General features: G+C 42.5%; 1 protein-coding gene across 1 annotated transcript in view; it reads right to left on the reverse strand.

The window, feature by feature from the left end:
• POLN (DNA polymerase nu) overlaps window positions 1–23,867 on the reverse strand; it is a 145,529-nt gene that overhangs the window by 46,418 nt on the left and 75,244 nt on the right. Inside the window, exons 17-19 of the mRNA XM_036067284.2 lie at window positions 11,268–11,325; window positions 10,257–10,334; window positions 9,266–9,380 (exon numbers count right to left, since the gene is read on the reverse strand). Coding sequence (XP_035923177.2) covers window positions 9,266–9,380; window positions 10,257–10,334; window positions 11,268–11,325 — 251 coding nt within the window. The remainder of the gene's footprint in view (window positions 1–9,265; window positions 9,381–10,256; window positions 10,335–11,267; window positions 11,326–23,867) is intronic.

A 23,867-nucleotide genomic window follows, 5' to 3' on the forward strand; every position in this document is an offset into this window, starting at 1 on the left:
TACTGAAGCCTGGTATAAACTCATTAATGAAGCAGATAGAATGTGGGATTTAATTTCATCTTTAATGGAGACATACCTAAATTGTGGCAAAACAAATGGTTGCACCGTTGTTGTGTGGCAAGGGCAGACGAGGCTATGCTCAGAGGCCTACACGAACAAGGGCTGGTTCTTGTTCATGCAGCGCGTCCATCATGGGTCAGCTGAGGTTCTGCCTCATGTGATCTACATCCTGTGATTTAGGGGTGCAGCCCAGCCCGTATCTGGAACAGTGATGGCTGTCATATGGCAGAGGAAGAAGAGAGTCTGGAGAACCCCGTGTGACCCAGTGGTGACAAACATCATTTGCATTCATATGCCATTGGCTGAAGCAAGTCACACAGCCAAGCCGGAGTCAATGGGTGAGAAAATACACTCTTCCTCTGGGGAGGAAGACAAAGATTTTTGAATAATAATATGTCTGGTCACACATATTTGCTTTCCTCCCCCTTGTCTAGGTGACAATCCCAAGTCCCATCTGAGCAGGGCATCAGGATTTTGTGATCATCTTCATGGCAGGTCTTGATGCGGCTCCTCTTTCTCTGTAGGCCAATGGACTAAAAAGTCCAGGCTTTGCCGGCACCCAGGTGAGCTGTAGCTGCTGGGCAGGACGACCACAGCAAACACACCGGTCTGGAAACGGGAAGAGTGCGAGACGCATGGCAGTCAGTGTCTGCAGCATTCTCATTGGGTAGGTGCTGAGGGGGCCCTTCTCTGGGCGTGAAAGAGGGTCCTTGACAAGGCCCTGAATCTGTTCCTCAGGAGTATATTCCTAGTCCATTGCTCTCCATGGCTTTTTATCCATCTCCTGGGATTTCCTTTTCCATTATATTTCTTGGCTACATGTAAGAGGGCAGTGAGAAATTTTCTTTCCCTGGGGGATGAGCATATATCCCAGACAGCATCTTCCCATAGAAAATGTGGGGCCCCAGGGTCTAAGTCTCAAACAATCAATGCCTCTTTTAGTCCAGACTGGTGGTCCTCTGGGGAGTACCACTCTTAGGAACGTAATCAGTTCCATTTGACTTCATTCAGCTCCACGGGCCAACAGACCCATCCATAATTCATTTGGAGATGTATCCTTTCTCTAGACTTTACTGCAGGTGCCTTGAGTTTATCAGGAGTTTGTGGGAAAGCCACCACTAGTCTCTTTTTGTCTGGAGCTACGCGGTCTAACTCAGAACTTACAGGTGCCACCTTGAGTCTTTCAGACACATGAACGGTAGGCATTAAGGCCACACCTTTAATTTGTTAAAGGCGGTGTTTTAATTGGCCTTTGTTGCTCAAAACCCTTTTCAGATTCATCTTTTACTGGCTGGAGATGAGAATCATTTCTATATTCAAATGCATAAGACTCCAATTTTCTGGAATTTCTATTCGCTTTCATGCCTACTTGTACACTGAGTTTGTTTCGTGCAGTACCTCGTTCATGCAGACAAGACCAACCAGTGCACGTCCCAGTGTCCTGTCGGTCCACTCTGCCTAAAGCTTCAGCTCATTAGGGTATTATCTGCCTCACAAATTATCACAAAAGACAATTTCACCAAATGTTATACCATTTACCAAACGCCATCCCCCAGCCTCCAGCAGATGTCTCCTCATCACCTGCCACCCCTCTCTGAAGCCAGGGCCATATGTTTTAGGATTCGTTATACAACCTCTTACTTGTGGCACCAAGTCCTATAGATCCTATGTTACGCCAAGTGATGCTGCCGTGATTAATTACTCCAGAATCTTACTATCCACAGCAAGGATAGTTGATCTTTCATCTTCACTACATTTTGCCCCCAGGCTGGTCTGCCATATATAATGCAGGATGACGGAGCGGCGTCGATCAACGTTGCCAGGTATGGTGACAGAGAGAAATCAAGAGGAATCATGTGCAATTTCTTAAGGCCTCAGCTTAGGGGCGACATGTGTCACTTTTGTTTACATTTTGTTAGCCAGAGCCAGCCACAGGCCCAAGTCTGACATCTGCTGGGTAGAGAAGCACTATCTCCCCTGAGAGTGGGGCAGCGGCCCACAACACCATCTACCACACTTGCCTTATGAGAGAATATCTCAGAAAAGCACCCCAGAAGGTCTTAAGCAGAAGAAAAATTGATATATTCTACAGTGAAAATTTCTAAGTTTCACTCTGAAAATGTTGAGTTAAATGCACAGCCAATAAAGAAAGGTTTTTACTTGCATTTTGTAAAACTGTTAACAATTGGGCAAATATGTAACGATTACCCTGTAGAAAGATGCCCTGTGGTCTGTGTTGGACCTGCAGGGTAGAATGGCTGTCTTCCATGTGCATTTGAAAATGCTGAAGCTGCCGCAGCAGCTCTAAAATTGGTCCTAGCTCTGATGTGACTCTGTGGGCAGGTCCCAGCTCTCAGGGTCTCAGGCTTTATGGATCAAATCACAGCTTTACAGAGGATTTCTAAGACTTGTTCCATGTCTCCATTTTTATATGTAATCTATGTATCCTTAGAGGTTTTTCAAGGAAATTGTTAGTCTTTGAAAATGTTACTAAATATTCCAGAATAGAATGTCAACTTTCCCATTTGCTTTTTGAGTTTCAAACAATAAGACATTTGCACGAAACAAACGTTTTTAAGAGTATACTTGATCTTGTGGCTTTTTACCATGTGCTATTCTAGTCCTCTGTTTGGAACATAAAAATCATTTCCACAGCGACTAATTATAGTCTAAGTCACAAGTGTGGGGAATTAGAGGCAACCATCATGCAAATATTAAAAGCTTCTTATCTTTGAAGTTCTCTCAAAAACTAATACAAGCTAATAAGATGCAGAAAAGACATATACAGCATCCAATGTAGACATGAACTTCTCAAGTTGGCTTTTTGGGTGATCAGCTTGACATGAAACTGAAGAGAATTATTTTCTGCCCGATACTTCATACCGTTTTCAAAAATCAATGGGCATATTTGTGTGGGTCTATTTCTGGCTTCTCTTTTCTGTTCCATTGATCTCTGCCAACACCCCACTCTCTTGATTACCACATACCATATCTTAGTATCAGCTAGTGATTCCTCCCACTTTATTCTTTGTCAAGATTGTTTTAGCTCTTCCAGGGCCTGTGCCTTTCCACATAAATCTAAACTAAGCTTACTTACGTCTACAAAGCACTTCCTTCAGTTTTAATTGGGCTTGAATTAAGCCCACGGATAAACCTAGGAAGACTGGACACATTTACTATGTTGGGTCTTCCATTCCACGCAGTAGTGTGTCCGCACTCACTAGGTCCTCTTGGACAGCTTTCACTGGCACTGTGTAATCCAACACATGTGGATCCTGTACATCCTCTGTTAACCGAGTACTTAAGTACTTCATTCTCTTCGGATACTTTACATATGACTCCATTATCTTTGGAGTGATTTTAAATGATCTTGTGTTTTTCATTTTGATTTTCTGCATGTTCATTGTCAGTTTATAGAAATGCAATTGGATTTTATGTGTTGATAGTGTGTCTTGTGACCTTGCTGAACTTCCTAGTTCTAGGAGTTAAAAAAAATTCTTTTCTTGTATGTTCTTTGAGACTTCTATATAGACAATCATGTCATCTGCAAACAGAGTTTTATTTCTTCCTTTCCAATCTGCATACCATTTATGTCTTTTTCTTGCCTTATTCAGTGGTTAGAGATTCAACATTCAATACTAACAAGTTGTTCCTGATCTTAGAGGGAAAGCATTCAGCCTTCCACCATTAAATGTGCTGTTAGCTGCAGGTTGGTTTTTTGAAGATGCTCTTTATCAAGCTGAGGGAGTTCCTCTCTCTTTCTAACTTCCTGAGAATTTTTATCATGAATGAATGTTGGATTTTGTCAAATGCTTTGTCTGGGTCAACAGATATAATCACATTATTTTTATTCTTTAGCTTTATCACGTGTGTATTATATTAATTGATTTTCAAATGTTTAACCAATCTTGAATGCCTGGAATAAATCCCACTTGGACATGGTGAATAATTATTTTTAGACATTGTTGGATTCAGCTTGCTGATATTTTGTTGAGGATTTTAGCACCTAAGTTTGTGAGTGATATTGGTCTGCAATGGGTTTGGGTTTTGTTGTTGTTGTTTATTTATTTAGTTTTTACTCTCTCTGGTTTAAACATCAGGCAATACCAGCTTTACAGAATGAAGTGGGAAGTGTTCATTTCTCTTCTATTTTCTGGAAGAAGTTATATACAATCGGGTGTTAATTCTTCTTTAAATATTTGGTAAAATACTCCAGGGAAACCATCCAGGCCTGGAGATTTATTTTTCAGAAACTTATAAATTATAAATTCCATTTTAAAAATAATTTTAGGACTATTCAGATTACTTATTTTACCTTAGTTGGGGTTTGGTAGTTTATGGTTTTCAAGAAATTGGTCCGTTTCTCCTAAATGTTGGATTTTTTAAGCATAAAGTTGTTTATCGTATTCCTTTATTATCCTTTTGCTGCCTCTGGGATCTGTATTAATATCCTCTATTCCATTCCTGATATTGATGATTTGTGTCCTATTTTTATCTTTGTTGGTTTATGAATTTTATTGATTTTTTTAAAGAATCCACTTTTGTTTCATTGATCTTCTCTATTGTTTTCCTAGTTTTGATTTTATTGATTTCTGCTCTTATCTTTATTATTTCCTTCTTTGTCCTTGCTTTCCATACCTCTGGAGAGAGGGCAGGGGTGTAACTAAATCTATTACATGCTTTAAAAACTCTGTATTATGTTATATCCTCACTAGAGGGAGAGTGAAACGAAAGAAAGGACATTAGGGAGGAAGCCGGGTCAGCACTTGTGTTCCAGGTGCAAAGGAGGGAAAAGAGGCAAAGATAAAGCACAAATGACGCGCACAGGGAGAGGTGCTGAGCATCCTCAGTCATCACAGAACGCGAGTCGGAACCCCAGTGAGACAACTCCTCACACCCACCAGGACAGCTGGAACCAATGGAACCAGACAGACAATAAAAAGTATTGGCGAGAATGTGGATGAATCGGAACCCCATACGCTGCTTATGAGAGTGTTAAGTGGTGTCGCTATTTTGTTCCTCAAAAATTTAAATATAGTTGCCCTTGCATTGTACATTTTAAAGTGGTTAAGATGGTAAATTTTATGTTATTGTGTCTTACCACAAGAAAAAAAATTAAACACAGAATTACTATATGCCCCAAGCGATTCTGTTAGGTGTCTACCCATTAGAAATGAAAACACGTACCCACACAAACACTTGTATGTGAATGTTCACAGCAGGATTATTCCTAATAGCCAGGTAGAAACCACCCAAATGCTCATCAACTGTGAATGGATAAACAAATGGAAGATTATTTGCTTGTTTAAACCAAAATATATAGAATACGTGATTCCATATAATGGAATCTATTCAGCCATAAAAGGGAAGGAAGTACTGATATTAGCTACCACAAGAATGAACCTTAAAAATATTATGTTCAGTGAAAGAAGCCAGACACAGGAAGCCACATATTGTACGATTCCATTAATGTGAAAAATCCAGAACAGATGAATGTAGAGACAGAGAGCAGACTAGCGATTTCCATGGGGGAAAGAAAAATGGGGAGTGACAGGAATGGGGATGGGGTTTCTCTTTGGAGGGATGGAAATGTTCCGGAATTAGGCGGTGGCAATGGTGGCAAAACCTTGTGATGTACTAAAGACTGCTGAATTGTACACTTTCAGAAGGTGAATTTTATGGTATGTAAATGACATCTCAATTTTAAGAAGAACCAATGGAGCAAACCAAGGAGAAGGGCATCTCCTTGGAGCAGCAGGCCAGGAGAGAGCACGGGACTTGGAGGTGCCCAGGGTCAGTGACAGACCCCTGCAGAGCCTTTGAACTGGGGGTTGCGGGTGGGCAGCGCCCGAGCGTCCTCGTGCAGGCTGTGGACCTCAGCGCCAACTGCACCCAGAAGAAAGGTACTCATTGTCTTAGATGGGAGGAGTTCCAGGCTCCAAACTGGAAGAAGAAAAGCCTAAGTGGGTAAAGTGAAAGTTTATTCAAAAAAGCCAGAATGAGCCAGCAGTGAGAAAGAACAAGGAGTAAGTATAGACTTCTTTTGTACCTAAACAGTAACTAAGGGCTCCAATGGGGTTGAAAATAGGATTTCCCTGAAGGCAACCCTAGACAGTTGTTGTTGTTTTCAGTGGTGGGGGGGGGGGGGGTGAAGTCGATAAGGGGAAATGAACAACACCAGAGTAAAAATGGAAAATAAAGGGGATCCACATGAGGACTGCCATGTGAAGTTGCACTGGTTACGCACTGCACAACTCCAGGAGGTGCCATTCACACCGATGTGTAAACGTACGGCATTGCCTGGAGATGTGCAATGCACAGTCCTGATTTCCTGACTTTGGCAATAGAGGGTGCTTCCTCTTTTGAGACAGGAATCTTTGAAGACTGGGAGGAGGACATGCAATGACACACTGAGACAAAGTGGGAGGGGGTTCAGGGGCTCACATCTGAGGCCCTCTTTTTTGTCAATCAAGTGAAAGGTGAGGTTCTCTTTCAAGATTATGAGAGAAGAGGGGCACCTGGGTGGCTCAGTTGTTAAGTGTCTGCCTTCGGCTCAGGTCATGATCTCAGGGTCCTGGGATCGAGCCCCACATCGGGCTCCCTGCTCTGAGGGAAGCCTGCTTCTCCCTCTCCCACTCCCCCTGCTTGTGTTCCCTTTCTCACTGTGTCTCTCTCTGTCAAATAAATTAAAAAAATCTTAAAAAAAAAAAAAGATTAAGGGAGAAGAGTAGACATTTGTGGCAAGTCTAAAAACATTTGGAGCAGCTGATGAGTAGAGACTAATAAGGGTCCCTCTCAGGTCGGATGACTCAGATTTATGGTGGACTCACTCACTCACCACTTTATGGCTTCCTACAGCATCTTGGGGCTGGGCAATAGGAAAGCAGGGAGTGGGATCACCCAGGGCTGGAAACATGCAACCAGGGAGGGGAGAAGTGAAGGGAGCAGCAAGTCCTACATGGAGCAGCTGACGGAGATCGATGGGGAGGTGGGGGTCCATCACGCCCTCATTTACCTAGTGGTCATCCAGCAGGCCACGACTGCACGCCCAGGCATGCAGGAGGCACGGAAGGGGAGTCTGGGCTGCATCCCAGGCGGGACTCAGAGGAAGGGAACCTGCGCAGGGGAGGACGGCTGGGTGGGCTGGGGGTGGGAGGGGCCTCGAGTTGGCAGTTGGAGGGTGAGGAGCGGCCGGCAGGAGAGGAACACAGACCACAGCTCTGCGAGGTCTCAGTGTGAGATGGGCCCTGCCCAGCAGAGTGGCCAGCGTCAGGAGAGGGCTGGGCCCCTGGACAGCGCCTAGGACAAGGAGGGGACGCACAGAGGAGGCCCCCGGCGCAAGGCCAGATGGCAGGCTGCTGGGAGCTGGCAGTGGGCCTGATGGCTGCACACCGTCCTGCCGTGCCGTCCACACGCTGTCCCGCCGCCTAACGCTCTGTTCTGCTGTGGAGTTTGTTGCTTCCCCTGGGGATGCCAGCATAACCCTACTACCCACAACCACTCTTTAAAGCCCAGCTCAGTGTCCAGCAGTATCCTCCCTCCTCTGTCACCTTGACAACAATACTTCTTCCTGATTTTTTTTTTTTTAATTCAAATAAATCTTGTGGTGGGGGGTTTCTGGAGAGGAGATGCTTCCTGGCCAACAGGACTGTTTCATTCACAGATGCAGGCTGAGACTCCACACCTCCAGGACCAGGTGGCCCTGCCCTCCGCAAGCTGACATTCCAGCAGGACATGCAGGGTGGAGACAACGGAGAGATGTGTAGCGGTGGGAGGGCAGGTCCTCGAGGGAAGCCGAGGCGTCACACAGTGAGCTGAGGGTGAGTCACGGGGACACTCGGGGAAAGAGCTTCCCGAGCCAGGGGAAGGAAAGGCCTGAGTGAGGCGTGTACCTGGAACACCTGGTGGCTCAGGGGGGCCAAGGCGGAGAGGGGAGGACCGGCACCGTGCTGGATGAGGGGACATGGCCCTGCCCTTGCAGGGCTCACACGCCTTCAGAAAAGACAGTGAATGGGGCGCCTGGGTGGCTCAGTCAGTTAAGCATCTGCCTTCGGCTCAGGTCATGATCCCAGGGTCCTGGGATCAAGTCCCACATCGGGCTCCCTGCTTGGTGGGAAGCCTGCTTCTCCCTCTCCCTCTCTCCCTGCTTGTATTCTCTCTCTTGCTGTGTCTCTCTCTGTCAAATAAATAAATAAAATCTTTAAGAAAGAAAAAAAGAAAAGACAGTGAAGGGCACGCAGAGGGATGTGTAGCGGCCCAAGAACACAGAGGCCAGCCTTCATGGAGCGGTGCCTCCAGGGTGACTCCTGAGGGTGAGTGGACGCCAAGATAAGGTGGGATGGGTGAGGAGGCCCCCAGGAGGGGCAGCCTGGCGGAGAGGCCTGCAGGGGAAGGGAAGGTGGTGCCTATAGCTGCTGAAGGAGGGGATGGACAGCAGATGAGGTGCCTCTTCTTCCTCGTAGCAGAATCCTGACTGAGTGCCAGGTAGCGGCGTACCTGGCTCTGGTGGATACTGTGACTGTTCCTCTTTGTCCAGAGAGTGGCTGTTACCAGCCTCCCTTGCAGCTGCACGAGCCCGCTCTGGAACGGCAGCGCAAGAGCCGTCTGCAGCAGGGCTTGGGCAGGACCCCTGCCCCTGGCAAGGGCGGTCTGAGGGGAGAGCCCACTCTGCACAAGAGGCAGCAGGGGTTCCACAGCCAGGATAAGGAAAAGCTGACCGCCTAAGAACACTGACGCACAAGGACAGGTGCTTGAGGACACTGTCAAACTGCCCAACAAAACCCAAGTTGTCTGTCTCCAGAATCCTCTTTGAGCGCAGGTCACTGTCAGGCAGGGACTGTCCTTGCAGTCTGATGTGCTCCTGGCCCTGATGGGGTGGGGTGCGGAGAGGAAGCGCCCACACCCAGCCCCGCCGCTCGCACACCCGCGTGGAGGGAGCAGAGACTCCCACATTGGATTCTTCCAATATCTCTATTACATTCTCTAGCAATGGGCTGTATTTTTGGTGGTGAAGAGCCATCAGTTTTTTCATAATTAGGGAAATCTTGGCATTCTAACTATCTACTTCTCTTTTCTCAAAAGGATTAACTACTAGAGAAAAATATAATTTCCTTCTTATGAAAATAGCCTTGGAATAACTTCAGGATTTTAAAATCATGTCAGCATTCCTGCAGCTCTGATAATATTGTGAGCTCATATATCTTACCACTGTGAAGTCAGGGTGGAAAATACATCATCTCTTTCAGATTCCCGGAATAACTTCAAAAGTTCTGGATCCCCAGATAAGTGTGCAAGAATGCGCAATTCAATCTGTGAAAAGTCTGTGAGATAGAACCACATTAATTCTGAATCTACCAACAGTGTCCCTCGTCATTGTTACCCACGCCGCAGCCCCCCCTCAACCTTCCGTCCCCACTGCAGCATCCAGAGCAACATCCTCCCACCCATCTGCCAGGGTCCTTTGGTCTCAGGGCCACTGGCCACCCCTGTGTCTGCAAGTCTAAGGGACTTGTCCTGCCTTCCGTGAGGCCAGCAATACCTCCGGGATAGGCCATATGCACTTATTTGTTCATTCTATACATCAGAAGTTTAGAGGGTGCCTATGGGTGCCAGGAGGTGTGCTTGGGATTTGATAATGAACAAAACAGATAAGCCTTTCTTCGTGGAGCCCATGTTCTAGGAGCAGGAGACAATGTGTGTGAGTTATCTGGTACATCAGAAGATGAGAAGTGAACTGGAAAAGACAGATCAAGAAAGGGGGTTCAGGAGGGAGAGGGTGGTCAGGGTACACCTCCTCAAGACAGAGGAGGCGAAGGAGGGAGCGAGATGTTATCCAGTGAAGAGGTTCCACGCGGGCATGAGGTGGGGCTGGCCCAGGCTGGAGGCCAGCCCATCTGCAGAGAGTGAGCGGGGCAGAGCGCGGAGCGTGCTGAGGACAGAGAGGAGAAAGGAGGGGCAGACTGGGTGGGACGGCGTTGGGGCATCTGGGATCTGGAGAAGGTGAGGGACCCTTGAAGCAGATCTGCTCTTATTTACTGAGCACAAGAAATCTTTCTTTTGTATAAATATTTGCCTTAGGATTTACTTTAAAGAATGAATTCTGTAAGTACCTTTGAATTATCCACCTTCCAAGCATTTGAACATGTAAAGTGAGCCACCATGACATAGGATGTCTCTCTGGCCCCGTCTGCACGTACCTGCTGCCAGGAAGGTGTGGCCCTCGGACGCAACAAACATGCTCCTCGGGGAGATGGTGAGCATCGCGCCTTCTGTACCTGAAACAGTATTTCAAGAGCACTTGGTGAATTTGGTCATAAGCTGATTCATAGCCATTCCTCACAGAGTTTATTTTAATATCATTCCAAAGTCGAGAGTCCAGATTTCTGACTTTTCTGAATATTTTTATTAATATAATTTAAAAGCAACATGGTACTGCTGAGAGTAAAGTAGGCTTTCTGTTGTTAAAATTTTACATTCTGTCTAGAATTCTTGGTGAGGAACAGCTCAAATGCAGACCTTGAATGTACTCCAGTAAGAATGTCCTGGAGGCCCCCAGAGCCTCACAGCCTAGAAGACAGGCTTTGGGGAAGCGCGGGTCCTCGATGCACAGAATATGTTTTAAAGGGCAGTAGGAGACACCTCCACGGGTCCTGCTTAAGGGTGACTGTGTATTTGAAAAGGACCCGGTCATGCTTCACTGTCTTGTGGTGTCCAAGCAGAGGGCAGGAGCACCCCACCAAGGGCGCAGGAGCTGGAGGGACGGGCCACAGAACCTACTTTGCTCAGATGTGACCGTTTTCTTTTTTAGAAATGTAACTTACAGTGGAACAGCTCAGAAGAAAGAACAGTGTTGGTATGCTTTTATAAACATTTCCAGTAGCTTTCAGACTCTAATAAAAGCCAGTCTGTTGTATGTTTGTTTTTGTTTTTTTTCTCTATTGGGAAGTTGGTGGGGGAGAGGTGGTGGGAAGGGAGCTACTTTCCTCGTATAATTATCATCTATTTTAACTTGTAAACTGCTAAAAGGGAGGTGCCATATCAGTTTAGCTGTGTTTTATTTTTCAGTGTATTTAAATCCTGGTCATGCAAATACAGAGAACTTGAGGAAGGCAAAGAATTTAGTTCTACAGGAAAGCAATTATAAACACTTATACGTTTTTTAAAAAATGTTACCCAATACTTCAGCAAAGTAGAGAGAAATGTGTTACCTTTAACATTTTGCGGTTTAGTAATTTGAATTGGGTGCTTGGAGATACCTTGGATATTCTGTTAATAATAAGAGGAGAATAGCTTTAGCTGAAATATCTACTTGTAAATTAATCTGTATCATTTGATGTTATTATTATTTTTTAAAATTATTTTTAAAGTAAACTCTATGCCCAATGTGGTTCTCGTACTCATGGCCCCAAGATCAAGAGTTGCATGCTCTACCAACTGAGCCAGCCAGGCGCCCCCAAAACTGTACCATTTAAGGGCATTTAAAACGTGTCACGTTTTATCAGACCTTAACAAAATAGCCAATGCCGATGTATTACGCATAAGCATATTGTTATGCAATACAAGCGTCTAACACTGAAACGTAATGTTGGCGAGTACACCACCAGGTCCAGTCAGCAAATATGAGAACAATTCTTTTCGACTCCAGCCTGTGTGGCCCTTGTGGTAATTATATACAGTAATGCTGTTGGCAGCAGCCTAAACTACAAACTTAAAAATTTCTATGTAACATGCTAAACATAGATTTCTGTGAATTTTATATACTGTAGTTTCCCCTTAAAAACATATTTTAAGATGAAACTTCTGGTCTCTCCACCCTGACCATCACCCTCCCCTGGTGCTCTTGGCCCTCGGTACTGGCCTCAGTCTTGGCACGTGTAACTGCCCTGTGGCTGGTGGACAGTGTGTCCACATCCCCTGAAAAGCCTGTGACAGCTCGCTGAGCACCTTCACACCCTGACGACTTGGACTGAATGTCCCTGCTAGCTTCTCTCCTGTTACCACCCTTCACATCAGGAGAACCTCTGCGGCGACACCCTCTTGTGCTTGGCATACCTCCCACAAAGACGCCCCGCTCTACCTGGTGATGGAAGTCCTTGGGTTTCGGGTGGTCTCGACTCCCTGACTGGATCTGGTGAGGCTACTGGACGTGTCAGACCCCATGCTTTGGGCCCAGCAACCCCGCATGGTAAGACAGGCACTGTCACCCCATTTTGTAAGGTGAGGACACCGAGGCCTGAGGTATGAAGCTAGTGGCTCTCAAGTTTTCTCTACGATAGAATCATGTGATATCTTAAAACACCACCAAATATTCACATGATAAGCTCAGTAACAGAACAGAGATGACAGAAAATGAGAGCCAGTGAACTTAAAGATAGTAGGAACTATCCAGTATAGAGGAGAAAAGAAAAATGTCGGGGAAACATGAACAGAGGCTCAGAGACCTGCGGGGTAATACTAGAAGTACAATACAATTGTTATTTCAGTCCCTGAAAGAGAACAAAGAGACCAGTGCTGAAAAATTAAAGAAATAATGGCTAAAATTTTCCCAGATTTAGTGAAAGACATATTTTTCAGATTCAAGAAGCTGAACAACCTTAAATAAGATGAATTAAAAGAAAATCAGGCCCAGAAACACCACAAACTGCTGAAAACCAAAGATGGACAACAATCTTGAAAGCAGTGTGAGCGAAATGACACAGGACACGTAGAGGAGTGGCCCTGTGGGCGGCCGCCAACTTCCCATCAGGGGCCACGTGCTCAGACCACGGAAGGGCTGACTGAGGGCACCGTCAGCTCAGAACCTGCTCCAGCAAACTGTGTCTTCCGGGAGTGAAGCTGAACTGAAGCCGTTCTCTGATAAATAAACATGAAGACGACATGTCCTCAGGGGGCCTGCTCTGAAAGGAGTGCTAACAAAAGTTGCTCAGGCTGAAGGGAAAGGTCCCAAGGACGCCTGCGACTTGAGAAATAAGAATGAGCGACAGAAATGCTCAGTACCCGAAGAAGCATAAAGACTGTTTTTTTTCAAGCTCTTTAGAATATTTATGACTGTTCAAAGCCAACATTGTGACACTGTCTGGGGTGTTTACCGTGTGTGCAGATGTCATGCACGGCAGTGATGGCAAGATGGTGCTCGTAAGTCTGCCACAACTTACTGGAAGTGGTAGAACGTTAAATCCAAAACTACACTGAAAATTGATATGACTGCTATAATCCCTGTAGCCATCGCTAAAAAATATATAATGAGGGGCGCCTGGATGTCTCAGTGCGTTAGGTGGTGAACTCTTGGTTTTGGCTTGGGTCACGATCTCAGGGTTGTGGGATCAAGCCCCACATCAGGCTCCATGCTTAGCGGTGTATCTGCTTGAGATTCTCCCTCTCCCTCTGCCCCTCCCCCTACGCATGCACTCTCTCTCTCTCTCTAAATAACTAAATCTTTTAAAAATATTACATGATGAGATGTAGCAAAAAATCCAAAATACAAATTGAAATGGAACTCTAAAAATTAGAAAGGCAGGAAAGAGGGAACAGAAGAATGAAAACAGAAAGAACTAACAGAAAAACAAAATGGGCACCCCAAATCCAACCATATCAATAATCATATTAAGTTTAAATACTTTAAACAAACCAATTAAAAACAGAGTTTGAGTGCACAAATATAAGACCCAACTATATGTTGTCTACAAGAAATCCACTTGAATAAGATTTAGATAGATTACAAGTAAATGGGTGAAAGAGGATATGCCATGCAAACACGGATTAGAAGAAATCTGGAGTGGCTATATTAACATAAGACAAAGCAGCATTCAGAAGGGAGAGCGAAATAAGTCAAACAGAGAAAGACATGTATCATATGACCTCATTGATATGAGGAATTCTTAATCTCAGGAAACAAACTGAGGGTTGCTGGAGTGGGGGGTGGGGTGGGAGGGAGGGGGTGACTGGGTGATAGACACTGGGGAGGTTATGTGCTCTGGTAAGCGCTGTGAATTGTGCAAGACTGTTGAATCTCAGATCTGTACCTCTGAAACAAATAATGCAACATATGTTAAGAAAAAAAAAAAAGAAGAAGATAGCAGGAGGGGAAGAATGAAGGGGGGGAAATCAGAGGGGGAGACGAACCATGAGAGACGATGGACTCTGAAAAACAAACTGAGGGTTCTAGAGGGGAGGGGGGTGGGAGGATGGGTTAGCCTGGTGATGGGTATTAAAGAGGGCACGTTCTGCAAGGAGCACTGGGTGTTATGCACAAACAACGAATGATGGAACACTACATCTAAAACTAATGATGTAATGTATGGTGATTAACATAACAATAAAAAATTAGAAAAAAAAAGACAAAGCAGCATTCAGAAGGGAATTTACTATGCATAAGGAGAATATCACAGAATGATAAAAAGGTAAATTTACAAGGAAATATAAATTCTAAATGTGCACACATCTAACAACAGAATTTAAAAATACACAAAGCAAGAACTGACAGACCTGCAATGAGAAATAGACAAATCCACAATTAACACTTAGAGGTGTAAACACTCCTCTTTCAGTAATATGTGGAAATGTAGAGATAAAATCAGCAAGGATATGGAAGACCTGAACAACACTATCAACCAGCTTGACCTAATTGACATTTATAGAATACTATATCCAAAGACAGCAGAACACACATTCTTTTCAAGTGCACATGAAACATTGTTCAAGATAGACAATATCAAGGTTGTAAAACAAACAACTTTAGAAAAATTGAAATCATTCGAAGTATGTTCTCTGACCATAACAAAGGTAAACCAAGAATCAGTAACAGAAAGCTATCTGGAAAATTCACAAACATCTGGACATTAAACAACATACTTCTTAATTAGCCAGGAGTCAAAGTAGAAGTCTCAAGGGAACTTAGAAAATATGTTAAACAGAATGCAAAAGAAAATACACAGTATCAAAATCCATGAGATGTAGCTAAAGCAGTACTTACAGGGAAATTCATAGCATTAAATATTTATATTGGAGAAAAAGAAAGGTCTCAAATCAATAATTTAAGCTCCTACCTTGAGGAACTAGAAAAAGAAGAACAAATTAATTCTAATGCAAGTAACAGAAAAATAACGAAGATCTGAAATTAATGAAATTTAAAACAGAAAAGCAATACTGCTGACCCTTGGACAACACGGGTTTGAACTACACAGATCTACTTATACAGGGATTGTTTTTGAAAAATACAGCAGAGTACTGCAGATGTATTTTCTCTTCCTAATTTTCTTAATAACATTTCCTTTTCTCTAGCTTACTATTGTAAACTAAAATTATTTTAAGAATACAGCATATAATACACATTACATGCAAAATATTTGTTAATCAACTATTTATGTTATTAGTGAGGCTTCTAGTCAACAGTAGGCTATCAGTAGTTAAGTTTTTGGGGGTTCAAAAGTCATATGTGAATTTTCTACTTGTGCAGGGGGTCAGTGCCCCAACCCTTGTGTTGTTCAAGGGTCAACTGTACAGAAAAATCAGTGAGGCTCAAACCTGATTCTTATAAAAGACCAAAAAAACTGATAAACATCTATCTAAACTGTTCAAGGGGGAAAAAAAGGCGAAAATGATCAATTTCAGGAATGAAAGGCAGATATCACCACAGATTACACAGACACTAAGGACAATCAAAAAAAACCCTATGAGCATAATATGCCCATAAATTCAACAAGATGAAGGGGGCCAGTTCCTTGAAAGACACAAACTACCAAAATTCCACTCAAGAAAAAAACAGAAAATCAGGATAACCTACATCTATTACAGAAATTGACTCTGTAGTTAAGAAACTTTCCACAAATAAAATTCTAGGTCCAGATAGTTTCAATGGTGAACTCTACCAAATATTTAAGGAATAAATAATATCAATTCTACATGATCTCTACAAAAATATAAAAGAGAAGGGAATACTTTGTAACTCATTTTATGAGGCAAGTAATATCCTAATAGCAAAACCAGACAAAGACATACCAAGAAAAGAAAACTACAGACCAATATCCCTCATGAATATAGACAGAAACAATCTTAAACAAAATAGAAACAAATCAATCCAGCAATAGGACAATCTGTCATGACCAAGTGGAGTTAATCCCACAAATCCCAGCCTTGACTGGTTCAACATTTAAAAATCTATCAATGTTGAGGTGCCTGGGTGGCTCAGTCATTAAGTGTCTGCCTTCAGCTCAGGTAATGATCCCAAGGTCCTGGGATGGAGCCCTGCTTTGGGGTCCCTGCTCAACGGAAAGTCTGCTTCTCCTTCTCCCACTCCCTGTGCTTGTGTTCCCTCTCTCGCTGTCTCTCTCTGTCAAATAAATAAATAAAATCTTTTAAAAATTTTTTTTAAATAAATAAATAATAAATAAAAATCTATCAATGTCATTGCCTATATAAATACATTGAAGAAAAGTCACATGATCTTAATAGATGCAGAAAAAGCATTTGACAACATTAAATATCCATTCATGATAAAAACTACTCTCAGTAAACTAAGAATAGAAAAGAATTCTCTAACATGACAAAGACAATCTGTGACAAAACCTAAAATGAACATTATCCTTGATGGTGGAAGACTCAGTGTTTTCCTTTGGAGATCAGGAGCAAGGGCAAGGATGTCTACTCCCAGGACTCTATTCAACACAATAGAGGAAGTATGAGCCAGCACGATAAGGCAAGAAAAAGAAATAAAAAGCACACAGTACAAAAAAATAAATAAAATGGCCATTATTCATGGAAGACATAATTGTCTATGTAGAGTAACCCGTGGAAACTACAAAAAAGCTTCCTAGGACTAATGCATGAGCTGACCTACGTACAAGGATATAAAGTCAACCTACAAAAATCAATTGTATATCTACATATTACCAATGAACAATTGGACATTAAACTTAAACAATGCCATTTGTAACAGCACCCCAAAATACCTAGGTATAAATCTGTATGTTGAAAACTACTAAATCCTGATGAAAGAATTCAAAGCCCTAAAGGGAAAGATACAGCATGTTCTTGGATTAGAATACTCAATATTAAATGCCAATGACCCCAAAATTGATCTACAAATTCAACACAATCCCAATCAGAATCCCAGAAGGATATTTCATAGCTATCAATGAGTTGATTCTATAATTATGGATCATAGGTCTAAATGTAAAACATAAAACTCTAAAACTTTTAGAAGAAGACTTAAGAGAAAACCTTTGTGATCTTGGGTTACACAGAGAGTTCTTAGATACACACCAAAAGCATGATCCATAAAAGAAAACACTTGAAAAATCTGGCTCCATCAAACTTTTAAAAACCTTTGGTTTGGGACGGATGCTGTTAAGAGAATGAAAAGCAAGACTTGTACTAGGATCAATTGTTTTTGCAAATCACACTGGATTCAAAATATATAAAGAACTCTTAACAAAACTCAGCAATGAAAGGTACTTCTAGAATGTCAGAGTAAGGAGTTCGCCTCATTCTATGAGGTCAGTATTACCCTGATTCCGAAACCAGACATTAAATAAAACACCCTCCATAAATAAAGATACAAAACCCCTCAACCAAATATTAACAAACTGATCTAACAACATACAAAAAGGATTATATACCACGAACAGGTAGGATTTATCTCAGTAATGCAAGGTTTGTTTAAAATCCAAAAATAATTAATGTAATACAGCAGATTTGTAGAATAAAGGACAAAAAAACCCACATCATCATCACAATAAAACATTAAGAGCAATTGCAAAAATTCAACACTCATTTTTATGAAAATATCTCAACTAACTAGGAAAAAAAATTTTCTCAAACTAAGAGCATCTATAAAATTAACTCACTTTGAGTAATTTCAGTGTCATATCTGTATAAAATAGGATGTGTTCTCTACCCAATGGAATGCCAAATCAGGACCAGGTCAGACTGTAATGCACCCAGCTAAATGCTCCTGGTTTCAGGGTCACCCAGCAAACAAGCGTAAAATTCCTAATATAATTTCTCCCAGGACTCATAAAACATCAGCTTTAATGACAGTCACTTTACAAGAGAGAGAGAAACAAGTTTCCCATTTGTCCTGAGAAAGCAGTAATGCTGTTTAAATGGATTATTTTTAGATGAATATGAAGGAAGCCTTTTAATAATTAAATGCCAATTTTTATGTTTTACAATATAAAAAATAACAGGATAACAGAAACTTCACTAAATATCTAACTTAAAAAATAGCATGCTTTGTTAAATACGTTCTTCCACAGAACACAATCCTGAGAAGGATGTTGGCCCATGCCAAGCCCTTCATGGATAATGCCTTCCCCATTGCTCTGCTGCACTACGTCCCAGCCGGGTCTATCTGCTCATGTGCATGGGTTCATGTTCACAGATGTATACAGGAAATGCCACAGAACTTCTGCTCTGGCCTCTGTGATGAAAACAGCAATTGGACAGTCCTGTCCCTAAAGCCTCATGCACAAATGTATGCTCACACATTTGTTTGTCAAGGTGAGCCATGAATGTACATGCATGTGAGTTATCCCTAGGACCAAGGGTGAAATGAAGTGACTATGGGGGCTGTGTGACAGCTAACAAGAGCCTGAAACATCTGGGAAGGAGTCAGATCCCATTTGGTGACCATCTGAATGTGGCAAAGACCCAGCACACCAGGGATGTAGGCGGGAGCATGGTTGTGACATGCCCAAGGTGGCATCCAAGTCAGACCTGACTAGCAAATGGATGCTGTCAAAGACCAAAACTAGATTTTAATACAAGGAGGAGCTGTGCCTTTCTGAGGAAGAAGAAGGAAATGGCAAACCCCTTGCAGACACCATACTGTCAGTATTAATCTCCTCAGGAGAGGGGCTGGCACCCACCTGACATGAGGTGACAACATCTGAATGCTATGGTGTGAAGGCAATATAATTGGCTTGTTAGGGTGAGTCTTTAGTATCTGTCATCAGCTAGTCCCCTCACGCTGACCACTCAGTGAAAAAAGACTCTTTTTTTTTGAAGTATAATTAAAATACAACGTTATATTAGTTTCAAGTGTGCAACAAATTCCGTATATTACCCAGTGCTCATCACAAGTGTAGTCCCCATTTGTCACCAGACATTATTATGATATTAATGATTATATTCCCTGTGCTGTACTTTTCATCTACATGACTTATTTTATAACTGTGGGTTTGTACTCTCAATCCCCTTCATCTATTTCATGCATCTCCCCACTCACCTTCCCTCTGGCAGCCACCAATTTATTCCATTTAAGAGTCTGCTTTTTTTCTTTTTTTGGCAGGTTTGTTTGTTTGTTTTGTTTTTTAGAATCCACATATAAGTGAAATCATATGGTATTTGTCTTTGTCTGACTTAATACCCTCAAGGTCCAACCACATTGTTGCAAATGGCAAGATCTCACTCTTTTTTATGGATGAGTAATACTCCATTGTATATATAGACCACATCTTCTCTATCCATTCATCAGTCAGTGGATACTTGGGTTGCTTCCATATCTTGGCTATTGCAAATCATGCTAAAATGAACACAGGGGTGCATGTGTCTTTTCAAATTAGGGTTTTTGCACTCAGTCACAGGCCGGTGAGCACAGAATGCAGCCGGAGACCAGGGAGACAGGAGTGACTGACTGCTTTTCTCTGAGGGCGCACTGAGGAGTGGGGCCCCAAGTTCTCGGCTCCTCCAAGACCAGAGGTTGGGAGACCGCCATTTTCACTGTCCTCCTAAGCTGTACGGAAGGCTTTCAGGGAACAAAAGCTACGGAGAGCAAACCTGAGCAGATTACTTAGCCTGGCCGCTGGCAAGGGTGGGGCAATTCCGCCTCAGGCAAAGACATTTGAGACTCAGGCAACAGGCCCCTCCCCGAGAAGATCAACAAGAACATCCAGCCAAGATCAAGTTTACTGATCAATGAGAATAGGAAAACCCCAGCGCTAGGGAAATACAGCACATAGAATTCATGGCTTTTTTCCCATGATGCTTTAGTCTTTTGAAGTTAATTTTTAAAATTTTCTTTATTTTTTTTTCTATTTTTTTAGTTGAATTTTTCTTCTTTCCTTTTTCAACCAACATCTTATCAATTCTTTTTTTAAAATCTTTTTTAATTTTTCATTTTTATAGTCATATTCTATCTCTTCATTGTATTTAACCTTATTTTTGTGTGTGTATATATATATATATATATATATCTGTTTTTCTTTCTTTAAAATTTTGGAATAGTTTCTTCCAGCAGACCAAAATATACCCTAAATCTAGTGTGTGACATTGTCCTAGTCTCCCGCCTGATCACATTCTCTTTTTTTTTTTAATTTTTTTTTTCAAATTAGTGTTTTTGTTTTCTTTGGGTAAATACCCAGTAGTAGAATTACTGGATCATATGGTATTTCTGTTTTTAATTTTTTGAGAAACCTCCATACTGTTTCCACAGTGGCTGCACCAATTTACATTCCTACCAGATGAGTTGTATAATTCCTTACATTTTAGATATTATCCCTCTATTGGATATATTATTTCCACTTCCCATTCACTAAATTGGTTTTTCATTTTGTTGATGATTTCCTTTGCTGTGCAAAAGCTTTTTATTTTGGAGGAGTCCCAATAGTTTTTGTTTTTGTTTCCCTTGTCTCAGGAGACATATCTAGAAAAATGTTTAACAGTAGATGTCAAAGAGATTACTGCTATGTTTTCTTCTAGGATTTTTATACTTTCAGGTCTCATGTTTAGGTCTTTAATCCATTTTAACTTTATTTTTGTATTCATTTTGTGATCCAGTTTCATTCTTTTGCATGTATCTGTCCAGTTTTCCCTGCACCATTTATTGAAGAGACTCTTTTCCCCATTGGATATTCTTGCCTCCTTTGTCATAATCAACCATGTAAGTGTGGGTTTATTTCTGGGCTCTCTATCCTGTTCCACTGATCTATGTGTCTATTTTTGTGCCAGTACCATACTGTCTTGATTACTATAGCTTTGTAGTATATCTTGAGATCTGGAATTGTGACACCTCCAGCTTTGTTCTTCTTTCTCAAGAATGCTTTGGCTATTTGGGGTCTTTAGTGGTTCCATACAAATTTTGGTATTATTTGTTCCAGTTCTGTGGAAAATGCTATTGGTAATTTGTTAGAAATTGCACTGAATCTGTAGATTGTTTTGTGTAGTATGGGCAGCATTTTAACAATATTAATTCTTCCAATCCATGAGCATAGTATATTTTTCCATTTATTTGTGTCTTCTCCAACTTCATCAATGTTATGTAGTTTTCAGAGTACAGGTCTTTCACTTCACTGGTTAAGTTTATTCCTAGGGTGCAATTGTAAATGAGATTGTATTTTAAATTTCCCTTTCTGCTACTTGGTTATTAGGATATAGAAATGCAACAGATTTCTATATATTAATTTTGTATCCTGCAAGTTCACTGAATTCAGTTATCAGTTCTAGTAGTTTTTTGTTGGAGACTTTAGGATTTTCTATATATACTATCACGTCATCTGCAAATAGTGGAAGTTTTACTTCTTCCTTACCAATCTGGATGCCTTTTATTTCTTTTTCTTGTCTGATTGCTGCAGCTAGGACTTCCAGTACTATGTTGAATAAACATGCAGTGAAAATTTTAATCTCCTGGGTCCCCCTAATGTGCAGTAGTCTGGACCAGGCCCATGAGCCTTTTGAGCACTCTAGAGAAGAATGCAGAGTGAGCACATAGCAACATGACCATATATCAGAATGACTGCTTTAAGTTTCCCAAACTATGGAAAGTAAGAGTAAATTGGGACTTTATTCTCCAAGTTATAAATTTTTCTGCTTTAATGTACACATCACAAGTGGTATGAGAACCACTTCCAAGACCCCTGTATAAATAAACACAGCCAGAGTCTCTGGGACACTGAGACCCACTACAGGAAATGCCCTGTGCTCTGTACCTGATTCTCTTTTCTCAGCTTCCATAGACTGCTTTGGGCCCCATTATGGCTGGAGAGAAAAAGCACCTAGTAATAAAAACTGGGCACACTCTTAGCATTTGTTTTCCTGGTGAACTTCAGTGTACTTAAAAAAAAAAAAATAAGAGAACTGATCTAGAAAAATTCAATGTTAACACCCTTTATTTCACATTCACCAAAAGGCAAGGTGCAGAGGTGACATTTTAAGTCTACAATTTGGCATTTGTTAAAATGTCAGTAGTTGTAAGTGAAAATGACAACCAAGGAATAGTTTTAACTATGGGGGAAGGCAGTTACACCCAGGAGGTCCGTTCTCCCATGGCCCTCCTACTCAGGTGCTTTGTGGGCCTGGAGACAGCCACCATCAGTCCTCTGCAGTGTGGCCAAAGTGTCCAAACTGCAGATGCAATACCAAGGAGGTGGCAGAAATACAGCAACAATGATGGCAGACCTGTCTCTATCGTACGTCCTTGGAGCCTCTGGAATGAGGCTGAATGGCAGTGATAATCACGTGGGGGGGCACAGCTGGCTTCCCTTTGTCCTGATCTCTGTGTGACCGCAGCAGCAGCTTCCAAGCACCACCTGAGGTGCCTCTGATGGGCTGTCAGGAACAAAGGAACAAACTGTGCTCCAGCAGGACGCAGCCTCCTGAGGGCAAGGCCATGCCTGTGGTGTCATGCCTGGGTCCTCAGCACCTATGACCCTTCCTAGCACACAGGGGCAATCAACAAATATTAGTTGAATGAATGAAATGAAAAGTAAATAATCTTCACAATAACCTGGCAAAGAAGGCATTATTTTTATTATTTCATGGTTGGGAAAATTGAAGTTTCCAGCTAGAGTCATACTGTTAACAACTGAGCTGGAATTTGAACTCAGGTCTGCCCCAAACCAGTGCTCAGCTGCCTCTGGGGCACTGTCAAATAGTGCCAGGTGTTTCCTGAAATCATTTTCCTTAAGAATGCGAGGGAAAACAAAACAAGTAAAAACCATGGCAGCAAAACCATAGAAAGGACAATTGGTACAGAGAACAGGGTAAGGGCCACACAGACATACCCAAGATAGTAGTTCGCGCTGGGCTAACACTCCTGCACTTGACCTGATCTGCAGCCCCAAGACCAGCATGGGCCCCACCTTGTGTGGAGCTGGGGGCTGGGTGAGGGGCTCAGATGGCCTTGGCGTGCGCTGAGATGTACCTCCCCTACATCCACATGGCTCCAGGTGGCCCATTCCTTCACCTTAGAGCTTTTGTTTGGTCATCACCTCCTCCGTCAGTGCCTCTCTGTCTCCCCTCATGAGCATCGTCTTCCCCTGTGCTTTTGATCCTTGCCTCTGCAACTCTGTATTTTCCATGACATCTTGTCATCTTTCATATCAGGATTTATTTAGTATGTTTGCTGTCTGCTCATGCCCTCCAGCCCCCAGACTCCACAAGGGTAGAGATTATGATGCGTTCAGCACAAGCACCTTGAACAGCCTAGCATGTAAGAAGTGCTCAATAAACATCTGTTGAATGAAAGAATGAATGAATGGGCAGTAGGAGGAAATGGGTTGGAGAGGGAGGCAGGGGTTAGAACACCAGGAGCCCTGGACACAAGGTAAGGAGTAGAGAATGTGGCTGGCCTGTGAGGCTCTCTGGCTGCTGGGCAGGAGAGTGGGAGGGCCCAAAAAGACAGCCGAGATGAGTGGGATGAGAAGGGCAGTGAAGAGCAATGCCCAGGAGGCACACTCCACAGGACCTGGCAATGGGCTAGAAAAGCAGGGCTCCCACCTGAGCGACCGGGGGAACTGAGGAAGATTTAGCTTTATGAAATCACTGTGGCTTTTTTTTTTTTTTAAGATTTATTTATTTATTCTAGAGAGAGA

The sequence above is a fragment of the Halichoerus grypus genome, chromosome 3, assembly GCF_964656455.1.
Source record: "Halichoerus grypus chromosome 3, mHalGry1.hap1.1, whole genome shotgun sequence".
Taxonomy (NCBI): domain Eukaryota; kingdom Metazoa; phylum Chordata; class Mammalia; order Carnivora; family Phocidae; genus Halichoerus; species Halichoerus grypus.